Consider the following 17,275-nt stretch of genomic DNA (forward strand, 5'->3'; position numbering starts at 1 on the left):
AATGAATTGTTCTCAAGATTGTTACTAGCAAATCTTGATTTTTATTACTCTGCTAAGGCAAGATAGAAACATGATACTTTAAAATTACTTTCAATTCCCTATGAACCTATTTTATAGTAAAAAAATTATTTGGGGGACGCCTGGGTGGCTCAGTGGTTTAAGCCTCTGCCTTCAGCTCAGGTCATGATCTCAGGGTCCTGGGATCGAGTCCCGCATCGGGCTCTCTGCTCATTGAGGAGCCTGTTTCTCCCTCTCTCTCTGCCTGCCTCTCTGCCTACTTGTAACCTCTCTGTCAAATAAATAAATAAAATATTAAAAAAAAATTATTTGGTACTAAGTGTTTTTTATGCTCAAATTCTAAAAATAATCTTTAATTTCAACTGAACTTGGTACCCCAAGATTTAACAATATTTTTAAACAATATTTATATAAATATAATTTTAATCACTCAGTTCTTCCTCATCTCTGAAATACATGCTTTTCTTTATCCTTGGGTCAAATAAATAAAATCTTTTTTTTTAAAAAAAGATTTTATTTATTTATTTGATAGAGAGATCACAAGTAGGCAGAGAGAGAGAGGGGGAAGCAGGCTCCCTGCTGAGCAGAGAGCCCAATGTGGTGCTCGATCCCAGGACCCTGGGATCATGACCTGAGCCGAAGGCAGAGGCTTTAACCCACTGAGCCACGCAGGCGCCCCAAATAAATAAAATCTTAAAAAAAAGAATATCACATCATTACATTGAAGTATAATATAAAACCGCTTCTCCTAAGTTTCTGAATTCATCAAGAGAAGGTTACGTTGTGTTCATTATGCCTTGGTTGGAGAAGGTATGAGAAGAACCTTCTGTCATGAAGGCTCTTCCAGCAAGGCACACTAAGGCACATGCCAGCAAGAGAAAGATTGCTCTGCTGAGTCTGTCACCTGAGGTCAGACGCTCCGGTCATACGGATCCTTCCTGTATGCAGAATACCATAGCCATGGACACCACACATAGACGGAAGGAACCCTCAAGGCTTGTTCTCTTGAACAACCACCCTCACTGCTCCCGGGGGGGGCAGTGAGGGGCTGGCGGCAGGGTGAAGGAGGTGTTCCTGCCTCTAGTCATGGATGCTAGGACTTATTTACATTTTAAGAGTGTTTAACAGGTGTAAGCTAACTTACTGCTCCCGTAAGGTTTTAAGGCCCAATTTTAAGCACTGTCTTATATTTATCTGCATGTACCAAATTATATGAAGGAGTCCATATGCTCTGAAATATATAACTTAAGAAGGTTAACAATCATATAGCTAGAGATGAAGTAGAAAGCTAAAAATAGGTATACAAATAAAATTACACACTTCATACTTAAACACCCCATAGAAAGGTAAAGTGAGGAAAATTCAAGGAGCCAAATGCTTACATGAAATTACGGCAAAGAGCTGAGTATTTCTCTTCTGGATTAAGTAGTAGAGACAGTTTTGAAGAACCATGGAATCAAGTTTCTTTATCTGAACTATTACTTTTATATCATGAATCCTGAGAGGAGACAATAGCTTTAATCCTAGCAAAGCAAATCCAAACACATGACCACTTTACTGTACAACTGTGCTAACACTTAAGAGACTCACTAGGCTAAGAAGGAATCCTCACATCTGACGATCACGGCCTAGAAGGGTACTTTGTGCCCTGGTTTGCAGGACAAATGGGCTGTCTCAGCTAAGCAGTCGTGGGAGAACAGCCTGCAACAGAAGGACACAGTCCACCCAGCCTCCCAAGCTTCAGGATGCCGAGTGGGAGAGAGGACAGCCACTTCAAACACTTGCTGGACAGCCAGCCGCACGGTACAGGGCTGGACGCTAATGAGACCTACCGGCTCACGATGTGGCAGAGCCGCTAAGGCAAACAGGGAGTGCCATGAAGATGGTATGAACCAAGTATGCTGGAATACAGAAAAGGGAGGCAGTGCTCCGGGCCGGGGGATGAAAGCTGATGAAGTGCTTCAGAGAGAATGGAATCAGCCAAAGGCAGATTGGCAAAAATCAGAAGGTGAGAAAAAGGGAAAAGAAGAGAAGCAAGTGGAAGGGGATGATTTCAGGCAAGGAAAGAATGTCCGCCACGTCCTGAGGTGAAAAGGCACGTGAGAACATCTGGGGAACACATGTTCTCTGCAGCCTGGGATGCACAGAAGGGTGGCCCACGTGTGCGACTACGAAGCAAGGCTGGAAGCGAACACGGAGAACTAAATGAGGGATGCAAACATAGGCGGAAAGGCCCTGCTGAGCATGCACAGGGCTTCAAGCGGGCTACGGCACATATCCGATGATAGATGAGCTTACTGGGGCAGTCCCAACTCTGAGAAAAGTGGCAACGGTGGTGGTTTGCTACCGTGTCCACCCGGCTCGGCCAGAAGCGCTTCGCTATGGGGTCTGCAGTTCGTCAAGTCTGGGTGGGATCCGTGGAAAGAGAGAGAAGCAGCAGCCACTATCCTGGCTATGGTTCAAGGAGCCAAGAGACAAAGAAAGAGGTGCCAGGAGACTGCACCTTGCCCTGATTCTCCCACATACTTGGAATGCAAGTCTGCTTTACTTCTTGCCTTGGTGAGAACACCCACAGTCAGATGCCGGAACAACAGCCCCCGCCAGACTCCTCTACCACAGCCGGGCTCTGGCCGCTGGATGCCCCGACCTTGCAGATTCTCCTGCCTGGTTTCGCTGTCCACCTGGGTCAGGGCCACAGGACAGCTTGTCAGTGACTTCCCCTCCACCAACTTCCCCTTTAGGCCCTTCTTTCTCCAGACTCCTCCACAGTTGTGTACGAGGATAAATCCAGTTTCTTTACTATTCATGGGGGTTTCGCGTCTCTGGTGGAATCTGAGTCACACAAAGATGTGACTCCCATTCACACTCCCAGAGGGCTGGTGTAAGGCCTAAATGAGACTAACTGGTAGCTGGCACAGAGCAATTGCTTCATTGTAAATTCCAGTCCTTTCAGTCTGTAGATCAAGGATTATAAACAGGCAATTTATAGGAGAACACTAGCATAACTGCAAACAGGCAAACAAAACAACAAAACAAAACAGAACGCGAGATCAAACATCCCGAGTTCCGGACTTCTGGCTTCTATGAACTGAAAAACCAGTAGATCTGGAAGTAGTTGTTCCACATTCCTGAGGGGCAAATGCAGGCACCAGAGGAAGGAACGAAAAAACGATGGCTTTAAAACTGCGGCTTATGACGCTGAAGAGCCACGGAAGGGCATGTGCCTGGCCGGCAGGTGGGGAGGGCACTCTGCAGCTCCGAAACAAAAGGACAGATCCGGAAGAGCATCGTGGAGCCACCTGCACAGAGGGGACCAATAAAACACCCACAGTTCATCCCAGCGCATGCCGCATGTTCTAGGTGAGGGGGACACAACAGTGACTGAAACAGGCAAAGATCTCTGTCCTCTTGCGCACACGGATAACACACACACGATAAAACGGAATATAGAGAAAAACAAGGGCAGAGGGGAATGGGCAACGGAGTGTGTGTGGGCGGTTTGCAATCTCAAAAATGACAATTAAAAGCAATCATTGGAGCCAGGACCTGAGGGATATGAAATAGAGCCGAGTGTAAGCTAGAGGTGAGGGTGGAGGGTTCTGTGTACAAAGAACCGCAAGTCCAGGAAGAGCCTTGAGATTCAGAAAGAGGAACCACCCAAAGGCAAGAAGAAAGGTGGATCCAGGTAAGTGAGTGGGAAGAAGACACAAGCGTGGTGAAGGAGCCAGAAAGAGCGAGTGAGGAAGCCGGCAAGAGGAACCTGACACTTCCAGAAAGCAGGGGAGAGGCTAACAGCTTCCGGTGCTTCAGGAAACACAAGGCGAGGAGTGAGACAGTGACAATGGGCTTGATGAAATCTCTCGATCACCAGGGACTTTACAAAAGAAACTCCGTAAGCTACTGGGGCTTATATAGAAAGCTTAAGAAAAGCCACTAGTGGAGAAGGGCTAAGAGTGTATTTGGCCTGTTTCTCTGAAAAGACTAACAAGACGAAGAAGAAGGAAGAAAACAAAGGCTTGCAGGGGCAGCCAACTCGCAGGCTGACTTCTGAGGAGGAGGTCTCCCTGGCCACTGCTGAGAGGAGAGAAGGTGGGGAAGGAAGGTACACCAAGGGCCTCCAGAGCAGGCTCCCGGCCTATCAAACCTCACAGCACCCAGAGAACATGACACCTGACCTGCGTGCGCACTGTGGTGTCCTGAGAGGGGGCTCTAGACACGCAAGGTAGAGGGAGCGGTACCTGGGTGTTCCTGGAGCCCATTCGCAGGACACCAGCCCACTGTGGCACCCTGAGTAGGATGCCCTCCTCTGGAGCTGTGGGTCTCAAGCCCACCAAACAAATCAAAGAGAAAAGGAAGACAGAAGTTTTTGGCACCAACCACAGTCTACGGCTGCTGATCTCAATGGGTGTAATCCTACTCAAGTCATATAGACTTAAAATCACTACTAGTGTGACTCAGCGAGACACGTTTTCCTGACAGGATCCTGACAGGATCTGTCAGCGAGAATCATGTTTGAGCAGCCCTCTGCTTCACGTCCCAGCAAATGCAAGCCCCATTTCCTGGGACCCACGGCATCTGTTCCATGGGTCTCCAATACTGGTGACATTTGTTCTCGGCCAGAGTGCCCATTAACACCCTCTCCAATACTGAGCACAAGACCCTAGCTTCTCGGAAAGTCACAGACGCCAGATTTCCTCTCTGTGCACCTACAAGTACATATCCTCCTCACCAAGTGGTGAGGACCAGTGACAGAACTGCTACTACAGCTTGCCCCAAGCCTAGTCTCATCCAAGTGTAGGCACACACGGGAACTGTGGTGTCCTGATTATAGCACAGCTTCAGAGAAAACACCGAGACCGTCTTCTACTTGGCCCTTCGCAGTAAGCACTCTGCAAACATCAACACTGAAGGAGGGAGTGAAGATGTGTGTGAGGGAGAAGACCAGATAGGACAAGGTCTCAGGGAAGTACAAGGATATGGGTCAGGGAGTATATGTTAAAAATACCGTTTTATACAGGTTTTATAGTTTCCACATTCCCCCCTTATCTCAAAATCCTAGCAACAATTTTAAAATTAAAGGAAGGTCCAATTATTTCTCGTCTGTCAACGAGGAAACCCTCAGAGAGAATAAGCAAAGGGCCAGGTCCCAAGCAGGTATCAGGGCTGAGACCTGTTCTTGCCACTCACATGCTGCCAGAGGGAGGGACACAAAAGGGGAGCACAAAGAGCACAAAGAGAATGCCATAATAAAGAGGAAACTTAAGGTGTTCACTCAGGGTGCCTCCTTGATCTAGGCTCTTTCTTTTTAAAGAAAAGAACACGGCTGGGGAGCCTGGCTGGCTCAGTCAGTAGAGCATGCAGCTGCTGACTGTGAGCTCAAAACCTATGCTAATTGTAGAGATTACTTAAAAATAAAATCTTTTAAAAAAAGAAAAAAAAAGGAAAAGAAATTAAAAAAAAATTGAATAGGAGCATGCAAAAAATAAAATAAAATAAAAAGGAGCATGCAGCTTACTCCTACATGGACATATTCAATTTGAAAAACCTCAGGCCATTGATGTACTCATAGACTAAGTATATCATCTCCCTATTCTGGTTCCACCCCAAGTGGGGAAAAGGGTGAAAGGAGAAATTGCATTAATTTATGTATGCAACATTTTGCTCTGCAGCAAAATGTTTTACGGCAATGACTAAGGATTATTATATTAAGAAAGGTAAACAAAACATTTTCATTTCTTCACAAATTCATTGATTCACACTTAATGTTCTGCATCTAGGTTTTTGGTTTTATACCAAAAAAGAAAACTTGCTGTCTTCTAGTGCTATTTTAAGAAATCAGCCCAGGGCATTATCATGCAGCTGACAGTCAAATACGTAACTTGAAAATACTAGAAAAGTATAAGTATCCTAGTCTGAACATTCTCGGACCAATTACTGACCTAGAAGACATTCCAAGTGGCATAAAGTGTCAAAAGAGAGAAGTAGGAAAGACAACAACCATGGGCTGAAGCAAACTTCCAGGGTCCTTGATGTCGTAGACACCATTATGATATTTAAAGGAACAAAAGAAATTACACGTTCATTTACTTTAAGATGTCTTACCATGAGATTCAAGTCCAGCTCCCTGTGCCAGCCCATTGTCATAGGACTGAAAAAGAAAAACATTGTTCAGTTTAATAGGGAAATGATAATAAGTAAGTCCTCACCATACTAATTTTTGGTCTCTGGATTGATTTTGGTTTCTCCTTTATATCTCCTAAAATACTCACTTTCCCACAAAGGAGTAGTTGTAGGCATTTTCAAGTACCTGGTCTTGGCTTATTCATCAAGTCAAAGCATTAAATGCATACAGTAGGCACATTCAAAGACAGACTGTTCAAAGATGGCATCTAGATATTCGATCTCTACCCAATAAAAACCTGAACCCTTATTCTTTTCCTCCTTGCCAGACTATACAAGTTTAAGGAAAATGTAAAGATGCTATACTAATAAATTATTATAAACATGGAACAGGTCTAATTTGAGGCTTGTGGGTAGCCAAGGGTAATAGCACCTGCCTAAACGTGGATCTCCCCATTTATCCTACAAAAAAAACAGTAGAACGACACAACTATATAAAACTGAAACCTCAGCAAAGCTGGAAGACATGTATGAACTTTAAATTACCTGTCTACAGAATAAGAAACCTCCAATCCCAGCAAGCCGCCTCTCCCACTCCTGACACCCCTTTGCAGAGAGCAGGGAAGTGTGTGGAAAATGAGGAGGAAGCTAATGGTAGGCACGAGATGGATCTAAAGTTCCCACCAGAGGGAGAAGGTCCACCCTAAGAGCGAAATGCCGGCAGTCTTTGTGCAGTTCAGATGCACACAAATTCAGGTAGCATTCCTTAGCCGAACAACACAATATGGTTCTAGTTCTGCAAGCATGCCATATTAACTATGAGCAACTGCACCGAGCACCAACCTGCGGCGAGCGCCTCAGTTCACAGATCACCACGCAAACGACAGGTGCACGTCACCATCAGTAACCAGTCCCACCTTTATCAGAGTCTTGGTAACTGGTCACTGCACACATCGTTCACTCAGTTCATGCACAGCCAGCAACCTGTATGGCTGTGCTGTCTCTTCCTTTGTCTTAGTAATAAACCCACAGGATGTTCTCTGAAAAGGCAGAACTGAAAGAAGACTGGCCACCAAACCAAGAAACAAGAAGCAGCAGCGCTACAAGTGAAACTGAGCTCAAACACAGAATTACAGAAAAAACAGCTGTTCCTGGGAAGGCCCGTGGAGCCGCCGTTGGAAGAACTCGGTGAAGGCAGACACCTGCATGAGTGAGGACTGCAGCTGTGACGCAAAGGGCGAAGATGCTGCCAAAGCACTTCACGGGAAAGGAATCCTTGAAGATGTTTCACAACGATGAAAACACAAAGGAGAAAGTGTTGGCAGCTGCTGTAAACTTAGGAAGGAGTCTGATCATTTACCCCGACAGAAAAGATGCTCCCTCCCTGTACTAAGTTACATAAGGAAAGGAGGCAAACACTGTCCAAACTACTTCATAGATACATATACATATATACACACACACATATATATACATATATATGTATTTTTTTTTTTACAAAGAAAACACTTTAACTCTCAATATTTTTAATGTTTTAATAGTACAACATACTAAAGACTGGTGGTACCGCTTCACACTTCTCTGTACACACACTTACGACTCCCAGAGAGTTTGTGATGTGCTGGCAAAAAGCAGCACAGGCCCCAGAGCACTGGTGATCTCCCCGATGACTCAGATCCTGGGCTGCATGTCAGCCGGCAGGGTCACGGTCCCCGTCACCGGCCAGCCCCACCGTGTCAAGCAAGCGCGGCTGTGACTGCATGAGCTCTGGAACAACAGAGCGCAGACCGCAGGGAAGGGACTTCAGACGGTGCACTGGTCAGACTGCTTGACTCTGATGAATCAAGTCAACAGAGAAGAGAGACGGGCCCTCCAAAGATCAGGTAATAAAGGACACCAAAGGAGCAACACTTAGAGACATGAGAAACAAGAGAACCTCTCTCCTACCAGAAAATCATGAAACACACACTTTCCCCAACATGAAAAAATAAATAAATAAAACCCCACACAAACTCTAAATTTAAAAAATCATGCTTTGTTGACTAGAAAGAGTATACTCTTAAACAGAAATTTTTCTGAGAAAAAAAAGAATATCCACAAAATGACTAAACAAAGAGACAAAGCTATATAAAGTAACTCTGAAATGAAAACACAGCAAATGGAATGAAAACAACTTGGTGTATGAAAATCTGCCCTCGCCTCCCCAAAATGGCCATAAAGCAGAAGAACACTGTAATACATTAGCTCAGATTCGGCTGCATGTTACCAAGCAAGCACCTGGGAATGTGAAAAGGAAACCAAAAGTTAAAAACAGGACAAACAGTAGGAAGAAATAAACGGAGCTCAATGACTTCAGGAAAGAAATGGAAGAAAATAACAAGAAGTAACAGTCTCAAAAGAAAAAAACAGTAAGGGACACTGATGACAAGGCAGAAAACAGCCAAGAGACTAAAACTAAGATAAAGCAGTAAAAAGGGTCAGAGAGAAAGTGACTGAAATCAAAGACAAGCAGAGAAGAAAGAGCACACACAGAACTGGAGTCCCTACAGGAAAAAGCAAACTAATGGACTGGAGCTTGGGGTAAGCAAACTGGGCTCCAGGCTACAGGTGCCTCTGCCTGGTCCTGTATCATCCTGGAGTAAAGACAATGGCCAAGCTCACTCATAATAAAAGAAATACAAATTAACAATAAATACACTGAAAGATCATTCTTCACCCACCAGACTGATAAAAATTAAAAAGGATGATGACATGCTGCTTTGGTGAGGTGGTGTGGAAACAGGCACTCTCCTGCACTGGTGGGAACAGAAACTGGTCCACCCTTTTTGGAGAGAAAATGGTTAACGTCTAGTAAAATTACATATGCATTCACCTTTTGGTCCAGCAAGTACACTACTAGGAATTCATTCTGAAGATCTCCACAAATACATAAATGCATATGCAGATGGTTATTAACTTCAACGTTGTTTGTCTTTGGAAAATACATGTTCCATGTACAGAGTAGTTCAAAAAACTAAGTACATGCACACAATGGAGTACTATGAAACTAAGCATCTACGTGTGCTACCTGGTGAGGAAGAAGGGAAGAGAAACAAAAATGGACATACTTGCTCATCGAGAACAAATACAGGAAGGACAAAGAAAACACTAATGAGACTGGTTCCCTACAGAGTGAACAGAACAAGGTGGCAAATACAGGAGTGAGGAAGGGGGCAAGAGAGAAGGGACAGGAGGTGAGGAGTAACCCATCTTGCAATATCCTTTTCTGTGTAGTTCTGACTTTCAGAACCAAGTCAGTATTTCGCATATTAAGTAAATTTTTAAAAATCAGCAACATTGGGGCTCCTGGGTGGCTCAGTGGGTTAAAGCCTCTGCCTTCGGCTCAGGTCATGATCCCAGGGTCCTGGGATGGAGCCCCGCATCCGGCTCTCTGCTCAGCAGGGAGTCTCCCCCCCGCCCCACACCCCTGCCTGCTTGTGATCTCTGTCAAGTAAAAAAAAAAAAAAAAAAATTGGGAGAAAACCCCAAAATGGAGCCCAAACACAAACAAACTTAGCTGTATTTTAAATAAAAAAAAAACATAACCATAGTAAAGGGGGGAGGGGGAATAAAAGAAGTAACTCAAGTTTTTTCTTTTTTTTTTTTTTAAGAGTTAATTTTTAAGTAATCTCTACACCCAACGTGGGGCTCAAACTCACAGCCACAAGTCAAGAAGGGCAGGCTCTACCCACTGAGCAAGCCAGGAGCCCATTAAAGTATTTCTTAAATATGGTATTTTGACTATATACCCTCAGGTTCAAAACAAAAAGAGCCAATGTCTCCTGGATAATGGGAACCAGACTGACTGCTCACTGTCCGAGAAGGGAGTTACAGAAAGAAAGGAGGAAGATAAAAAAGAACTGTGGTGCTGGACTGAAATTTGAGCTATCAATAGGACTCATGGTTTTTAACACACACATAGATAAGGAAATAGATGGGAGAAGGTGCATATCTGGGGGTTCTGTGCATAGACACATGCATACGTTCATTTCCTCGCTCGGCCTGCTGAGAGAGGGACTAGGAGCCATGATATCCCAACACCCATGAGCACAGCTATCGTGCCCAAATCCTTGTTTCTATACGTCGTCCTCCAGTAGGAACCAGGGCTCCTTGCCGAAACGACTGAATCCAGGACTACGGCTAGGAAAGTACAAGATCAACCTGGAAAATCTTGAGCCAGAAAGCAAACTGCTTCTCAAAGAATGAAGGGGGTGAGACAAAAAAAAGGCACAAGCATCTCCTTGAAGGGGCTCACATTGGCTGAATGTGGGACAACATGGCCATCAAAATAAGTAATGACAGTAACAGGTAACAGCCCACTGGATAAAACAAGAATCTAGAGTTCTAAGTGATGGAGACAGATGTAAAGAGAAAGCTTTCTCTAAAAGCGGAACTTCATGAAAATCACAGAAGGAATGACTGTGCTGGAAGACCATCAACTGCAGACCACCACCAGAGGATAAAAGTTTGATTCGGGACAGGTTATTTAACAGTCTCCAAATCCCTCGCCAGAGAATACTGCATAATGACAAGCTGAGAAATGCTCACTTCCGAGAGAAAGACACGGCATACACCGCCTTAACTGGTAATCCGAAGTCACCATGGCTGGTAGCGGGGCAAATCGACAGGCTGTATTTCCAAATACGACACACCCAGAAGAACCCAGTGTCACCACTGCAGCAGTCATACCAAAACACACATCACCCATCCTTCTATGGAACAGAAACCTCCTCTCCCTCTGATGCTCCTCAAAGGGCCTGTTCTGTCTGCTCCACTGGCTCTCCAAAATTTGGGCTCTTGCAGATCCTACTAAAACTGAACCCATAATCACACGTTCGGTTAAAAAAATGTCACTCCTCTAAGAACTTAATTTTCATTTTGAAATACTGACTAGTAAAAGTTGAGTTAACAGCCTAAAATAGTCTCATCTATAAAACTACAACTTCAGATTTGGGAAGTAATAAACCTGGGAAGCAACATTTCTATGTCTCGGTTTCATGGAAGAGATGAAAAAGTAGAGCAAGGATAATTCCGGCTGAGACTAACTACTGCCAATGAAAAGATTAAGTTGTATCGTGAAAGAACAGCACTTCTATTTGATACTTGCCTTAAAATAAACCTTAGGTTAAAAACAAAAAAAGCACACATACAAGTATTAACAAAAAGTTCCAAAGATCTATTGTTAGCCCAGTCAATCTTGTTATATTTGGTTCTTGCTCATCAAACGGCTTACTGAACTCCCACCTCACACCAGATATAGAAAGAGTCTCGTCAACGTATCGTCATTTCCCATTGCCTGGCCAGGACTCTGCACTGATCCCTGCTAGCCAAGACTATCAAACATGGGCCTGTGAGATTTTACTTCCTTTTCTTTTTTTGCTCCTAGGGCTGACCAATTTCTTTCTAGTAAAGCCATCTGTTTCCTTAGATACAATCAAGTGACATTTGAATTTTAATGGCCAGTGAAGCAATCTGTCCTTTACAATTAAATGGCCGTTCTGATTAAACAAAGTATCCAAAAAGCAACTTTACTGTCCTTTTTTCCAGATTCTTGGTGGAGGAGAGATCCGACATGCATTATACTGCTGTCCCCATACAGCAACAATAATAGCCTAAAATAGTCAATTTATCAACATAACTCACCATACTTCTTCTGATGTAATTGATGGCTTTTTTCATATCCATGCCAGACCAATTGTTGAGCATATAGCAAACACAGGAGGCACAGTATACAAATCGCATATCATTTTCACTGCCTTCAGGGACTGCACAGAAGCTGAAAGGGATAACAGTATGATTTACGATTATATCACACTATAATTTAGTTTTTATTTCTTTTGTGGAGGGGGAAAAGCAGAGAAACACCTATTACTCCACATGTTTACTCACAGAAAAACCCATGATTAAAGATGGATTTAAAAACCATATACTACTTGTATTAGTCAATAAAGAACAGGACTATTAACTTGAGTAATAGTAAATGATCTCCAAATCACTGTTCCATTTCAAAGTCTGATTTCTGGGTAGCTTTATACACTGCCAGCTACTCGAAGTTTCTTTGCTCCCTATCACAGACAGTTGTGGCACACCAGCTTGAGAACTAATGAGGGGAAAAGCACCTAGGACCCACTGGGTAGTAAGAAATCCCCAAACCTAAGTTTTGACATGTGAAATTTCTTCTAAATGATTATGTAGATAACCACTAATTGACAGTATTGTATGATAATTTTTTTTTTACCTATTTCATTAGGTTTAGCAAGGTAACAGTCTGAGTCTGCTATCTATTCCTTTATTTATAAACAAGGAAAAGGTGGCAGTCATCAATGACTATATGGAAACTTTGAGATACTAGTCACATGCGCTAGCTGAGGTAAAGATTCAGTTCTACAGTATTTCCAACTAATGACAATTTATCTTACAAGTCTACATTAGTTTCCCCCTCATCGAGAGCAGTGTTTTCTAAAACCCTCAAAGGAAAACAGATATCAGCTGGTGGGAGCGCTGACATAATACAGCAGAATTGATCTGCAAAATCTTTTCCCTAGACATTGTCATTACTGCTTTGCCACTTCCTAGATTTGCAGGGAAAAGGATGTTTCACCTAACTCCTAGGAACTCCAGGAAGATTCCTGAGACATACCATATAAACCACCAACTATTACTGAACTAAGTTCTTTTTCTATTCTTTACAAATGTCACTGAAACTACCTATGCTAGAATATAGCAGCCAATGTTCCTTCCTTTCTCCCCCCAGTCACTGTGTCTTAAGGAACAGAAGTTCAGACTAAATGTATGCTCACTTCGTAATATCCAAGTTTTTCACCCAGAAGGTAAACTGAGGTCCATCCTAATATTAAAACCATTCAACCACTTCTTTATGAATGTATTCACTGTCTCAGGTAAAACAAGAGAACAAACAAGGAGCTCTGCTACTGAGATTTCTTTCTACTGAAATAGGAAAACGTATTATTTTTTGGTTAGGGATGAAACATACAGTGAACCTGAAAGGATTCTAAAAGGGTTTATGATAAACTCTAAAGTTCTCATAAAGTATTATACCCATTTTTCAGTTTTATAAAAATTTACCCCCCCTCCAAAAAAAAGAAAAGGGAAAAAACAGAAGAGTGACCGACCCATACCTGCCATCTTCTAGCTGAAGGGCTCTCAAGCCTGCTAAACAAGCTTCCTTATTTACTCGGCTTAAGTCGTCTCCAAGAATAACTAAGCATGAAAGGCCCGTGTAGGTCATTGCTATGTGGCCACTATCGTAAGGATGAGCTGTTCCAGGATTCTAAATTCAAAATTAACATAATGTTAATTAACTAGTAAACTGAAAACTTCTTTCATTAAGTAATCTAACACTACGTTTCAGGACCTAGTAAAATTAAATGTTTGTACTGACTTATACCAACACCTGGCTGAAAAAAAAACAAACCTCCATTTTGTAGGTCTCAGAGTAAGTATGAATGCAGGCTTTCCAGGCTACGCAATTTTTTTAAATTTATCCTGCAAACCTCAAGCTTCTTGGAAGCAGTTCTGATACACAAATAAGCCAAAGTATTTGAACTCCGTATGTAATCAACCGTATTACTTTTAATTTAAATCTCATGAAGTTAGAAAAGCATACAGTCTTTCAATCAAAAAAGGTTTATAAAAGAACTAAAAATTCTTTTACTGTACAAATCCAATACCACAGTAATCACCATATAAAAGTACTATAAAACAATACAATTGAAAAACCGTATTCTGCTCTCATTTACAATTAAGTTATTTGAGCTTCTAATAAACATCAGCACTTGGAATAACTGTTACCCCATAGTATGTTGGATTACTTTCACCGACCTGATTGGCAAAAGATAACGACAGTTAACAAAGATCTCTTAGGCTACAAAATACGTGACAAAGTAAGAAATCCTGCAAAGAATCTAGGTACTGTCACCACCAATGAGAAAAGCGGACATAAAAAGTGCTTATTACACCAAGTAACGTGACGTTCCACTGTATATAAATCATTTAGAGTTTTTTTTTCTTTTAAAGATTTTATTTATTTATTTGACAGACAGAGATCACAAGCAGGCAGAGAGGCAGGCAGAGAGAGAGAGAGAGGGAGAAGCAGACTCCCCGCCGAGCAGAGAGCCCAACTCCGGACTCGATCCAGGACCCGGGGATCACGACCTGAGCCAAAGGCAGAGGCCCAACCCACTGAGCCACCCAGGCATCCCAAGCATTTAGAGTTTTATAATTAATTTCAAATAATCAGCCAAGCCTATGAATCAATTATTTTTAAAAAAAGATTTCGCTTGTAAAATTTCACATTGTATAAACATATTTGTCAGCTTAAGAATGTTTTAAGTTTTGGAGCACTAGGGTGGGTCATTTGGTTAAATGGCCGACTCGATTTCTGCTCCCGACATGATCTTAGGGTAGGAGGACTGAGCTCCACGTCAGGCTCCACACTCAGCAGGGAGTCTTCTTCAGAATTCTCTCTCTTCCTCTGCCCCTCCTCCCCCTTTCTCTCTCCCCCTCTCTCAAATAAATAAATCTTTTTTTTTTTTAAAAGATTTTATTTAGGGGGTACCTGGGTTGCTCAGTGGGTTAAAGCCTCTGCCTTCGGCTCAGGTCATGATCCCAGGGTCCTGGGATCGAGGCCCACATCGGGCTCCCTGTTCAACGGGAAGCCTGCTTCTTCCTCTCCTGCTCCCCCCTGCTTGTGTTCCCTCTCTCTCTCTCTGTCAAATAAATAAAATCTTAAAAAAAAAAAAAAAAGATTTTATTTATTTATTTGAGAGATGGAGAGAGAGAGAGAGGCAGAGGTGGAGAAGCAGACTGCCCTCAGAGCAGGGAGCATGATTCAGGACTTGATCCCAGGCCCCTGGTGATCACAACCTGAGCAAAGGCAGATGCTTAATGGATTGAGCCATCCAGGCACCCTCAAATAAAGGAAAAAAAAAAAAAAAAGAATAGTTTAAGTTTTTTTTTTTTTTAAAGATTTTATGTATTTATTTGACAGAGAGAGAGACTGCAAGTAGGCAGAGGGAGAGGGGGAAGCAGGCTCCCTGCTGAGCAGAGAGCCCAATGCAGGGCTCGATCCCAGGACTCTGAGATCATGACCTGAGCCGAAGACAGAGGCCCAACACTAAGCCACCCAGGCACCCTTAATTTCTTATTTAAATTGAAGTACAGCTGATACACAGTGAAGAACACTTTAATTTTGACAGAATACAAGCATATTTTAAAATTCATCTGTCATAGGTTTCCCTTCTATTTGAGTCTGGGTTCATCAATAACTGCTTCAACTTCTAGAAAAAATATTTATCATACTAGAAAGCCAAAGTGAAACTTGTACTATTTTGGTTGAAGCAAACTCCTCTACCCACTATAATAAACGTTAACTTCTACAACCACTGATACGCACCAAATCCTGGCTCTACTACTCACTGGCTCACTTCACTTCCTCCTTCTGGAAAATGGATATCAGCACCTCCCTCACAAGGTGACTGTGAGAATTTAATAAAATTACTGTCACAGAGATACTAGTTATCCTGATGATGATGCAAGTACAAGGCAAACATCCAAAGGGCCACTACTTCTTGGGAGTCATGAACTAGGTTCCTGGAACCACCAGGGAGCGAATCACATCATTTTCCTGCTCACCCACCCTCTCTGGTTCCTCATGCAACAGGTTTGCAAGGTGTTCAACACCTTCTGTAATCGGAACCTACCCCACCCACCTGGCCTTACATATACGACTCTTTATGTGGTCTCACAAACATGTCAAAAAATTTTCATCTTACTAACCCTTTCATTCTGAGTTCCTCCCTAGAGCTCACACTCTGGCACTCCCAGCTGTTCCATTCCACATTTATAATAGCCTGCCTAGAACTCCTAGAGCATATTTCAGTTTTTGTACTTAAACTAAACATCTACCATGTTAAAAGCACTGTGGGGAATCCAAACAGAAATCAAATGTGGAGCTTAACCGTAAGGGCAGAAGAAAGGGTCTGATCGAGTAATTACAATAGAAAGAAGAATGTAATAAGTGTCATGAGGGAGATGGAGTAACACCAAGATTCACTTTTTTTTTTTTTTTTTTTTTTTAAAGGGGAGCAGGAGGCAGAGGGAGAGGGAGAAGTAGGCTTCCCGCTGAGCAGAGCCCCATACAGGGCTCGATCCCAGGACCCTGAGATCATGACCTGAGCTGAAGGCAGATGCTTAACTGACTGAGCCACCCAGGTGTCCCAAGATTATTCTTTTTAATTGTCATCTAATCTTCTGTTAGTTAAATCTGAAGACTGTTTCAATTTTTTTTTTTTTTTAAGGCTCCATGCCCAGTTGGGGCTTGAACTCACACTCGGAGATCAAGATTTGCATGCTCTACTGACTCAGCCAGCCAGAGACCCCAGTAACACAAAGATTTAAATAAGGGATTTTTTTTCTACAGCAGAAGAGGGGCTTGGTGGGTGGGAAGGAGAGGAGGCTTTCTAGGTAGAGAAAAAGTAAAAGCAAAAAAGCTGAAAGTAAAAGCAAGTGGAGAAAGAAAATTCTGGGTATCTAGCATATATTAGGTACAACACATTATTTAGCAGAGAATACAGAATTTGTGAAGGAAAACAATGAGAAAAGTGGGCTGAGAGGATCCAAAAGTGTTTCTCCAAAACTACTCTATGGCCACCAAAGGTCCTGGGCATCTACCAGTAAGGCAACAGCCTGCAGGTGGGCTTGGTGGTTACGGAAGAAAAGCTCCTGACACTACTGTATTTATACACTTTATGGACAATCTTATGTGCCTCCTTAGATTCCTGCAGACCCTCAGTCAGCCACTCTCAGTGACAACTCCTGGGGGGCCAATATGAGTCCCCTGGAGTCTCCTGCTCCTTCCACCACTCAAATTCAGATGAGCACAATGTAGCACAGAGCGTGACCTGGCCTCCCCAGAAGATGCCAGGGGTCTAGGTGAGTGAGGACCAAAAATGGATGTCAGGATTCTCTGTAAACCAAGGCAAAAATGGTTTCTTCTTCAATTTTACTCGTTAGTTTAAAAATGTCTTGGGGGTGGAGGAGGCAAGAGGAAAGGGACTGGGTTTTAAAAGTAATGTTC

The 17,275-nt window shown here is 42.9% G+C and overlaps 1 protein-coding gene across 1 annotated transcript in view; it reads right to left on the bottom strand.

The window, feature by feature from the left end:
• PGGT1B (protein geranylgeranyltransferase type I subunit beta) overlaps nt 1-17,275 on the bottom strand; it is a 53,433-nt gene that overhangs the window by 12,740 nt on the left and 23,418 nt on the right. Inside the window, exons 4-6 of the mRNA XM_046000574.1 lie at nt 13,317-13,468; nt 11,821-11,953; nt 6,121-6,166 (exon numbers count right to left, since the gene is read on the bottom strand). Coding sequence (XP_045856530.1) covers nt 6,121-6,166; nt 11,821-11,953; nt 13,317-13,468 — 331 coding nt within the window. The remainder of the gene's footprint in view (nt 1-6,120; nt 6,167-11,820; nt 11,954-13,316; nt 13,469-17,275) is intronic.

Source organism: Meles meles, chromosome 3, assembly GCF_922984935.1.
Source record: "Meles meles chromosome 3, mMelMel3.1 paternal haplotype, whole genome shotgun sequence".
In the NCBI taxonomy this organism is placed as follows: domain Eukaryota; kingdom Metazoa; phylum Chordata; class Mammalia; order Carnivora; family Mustelidae; genus Meles; species Meles meles.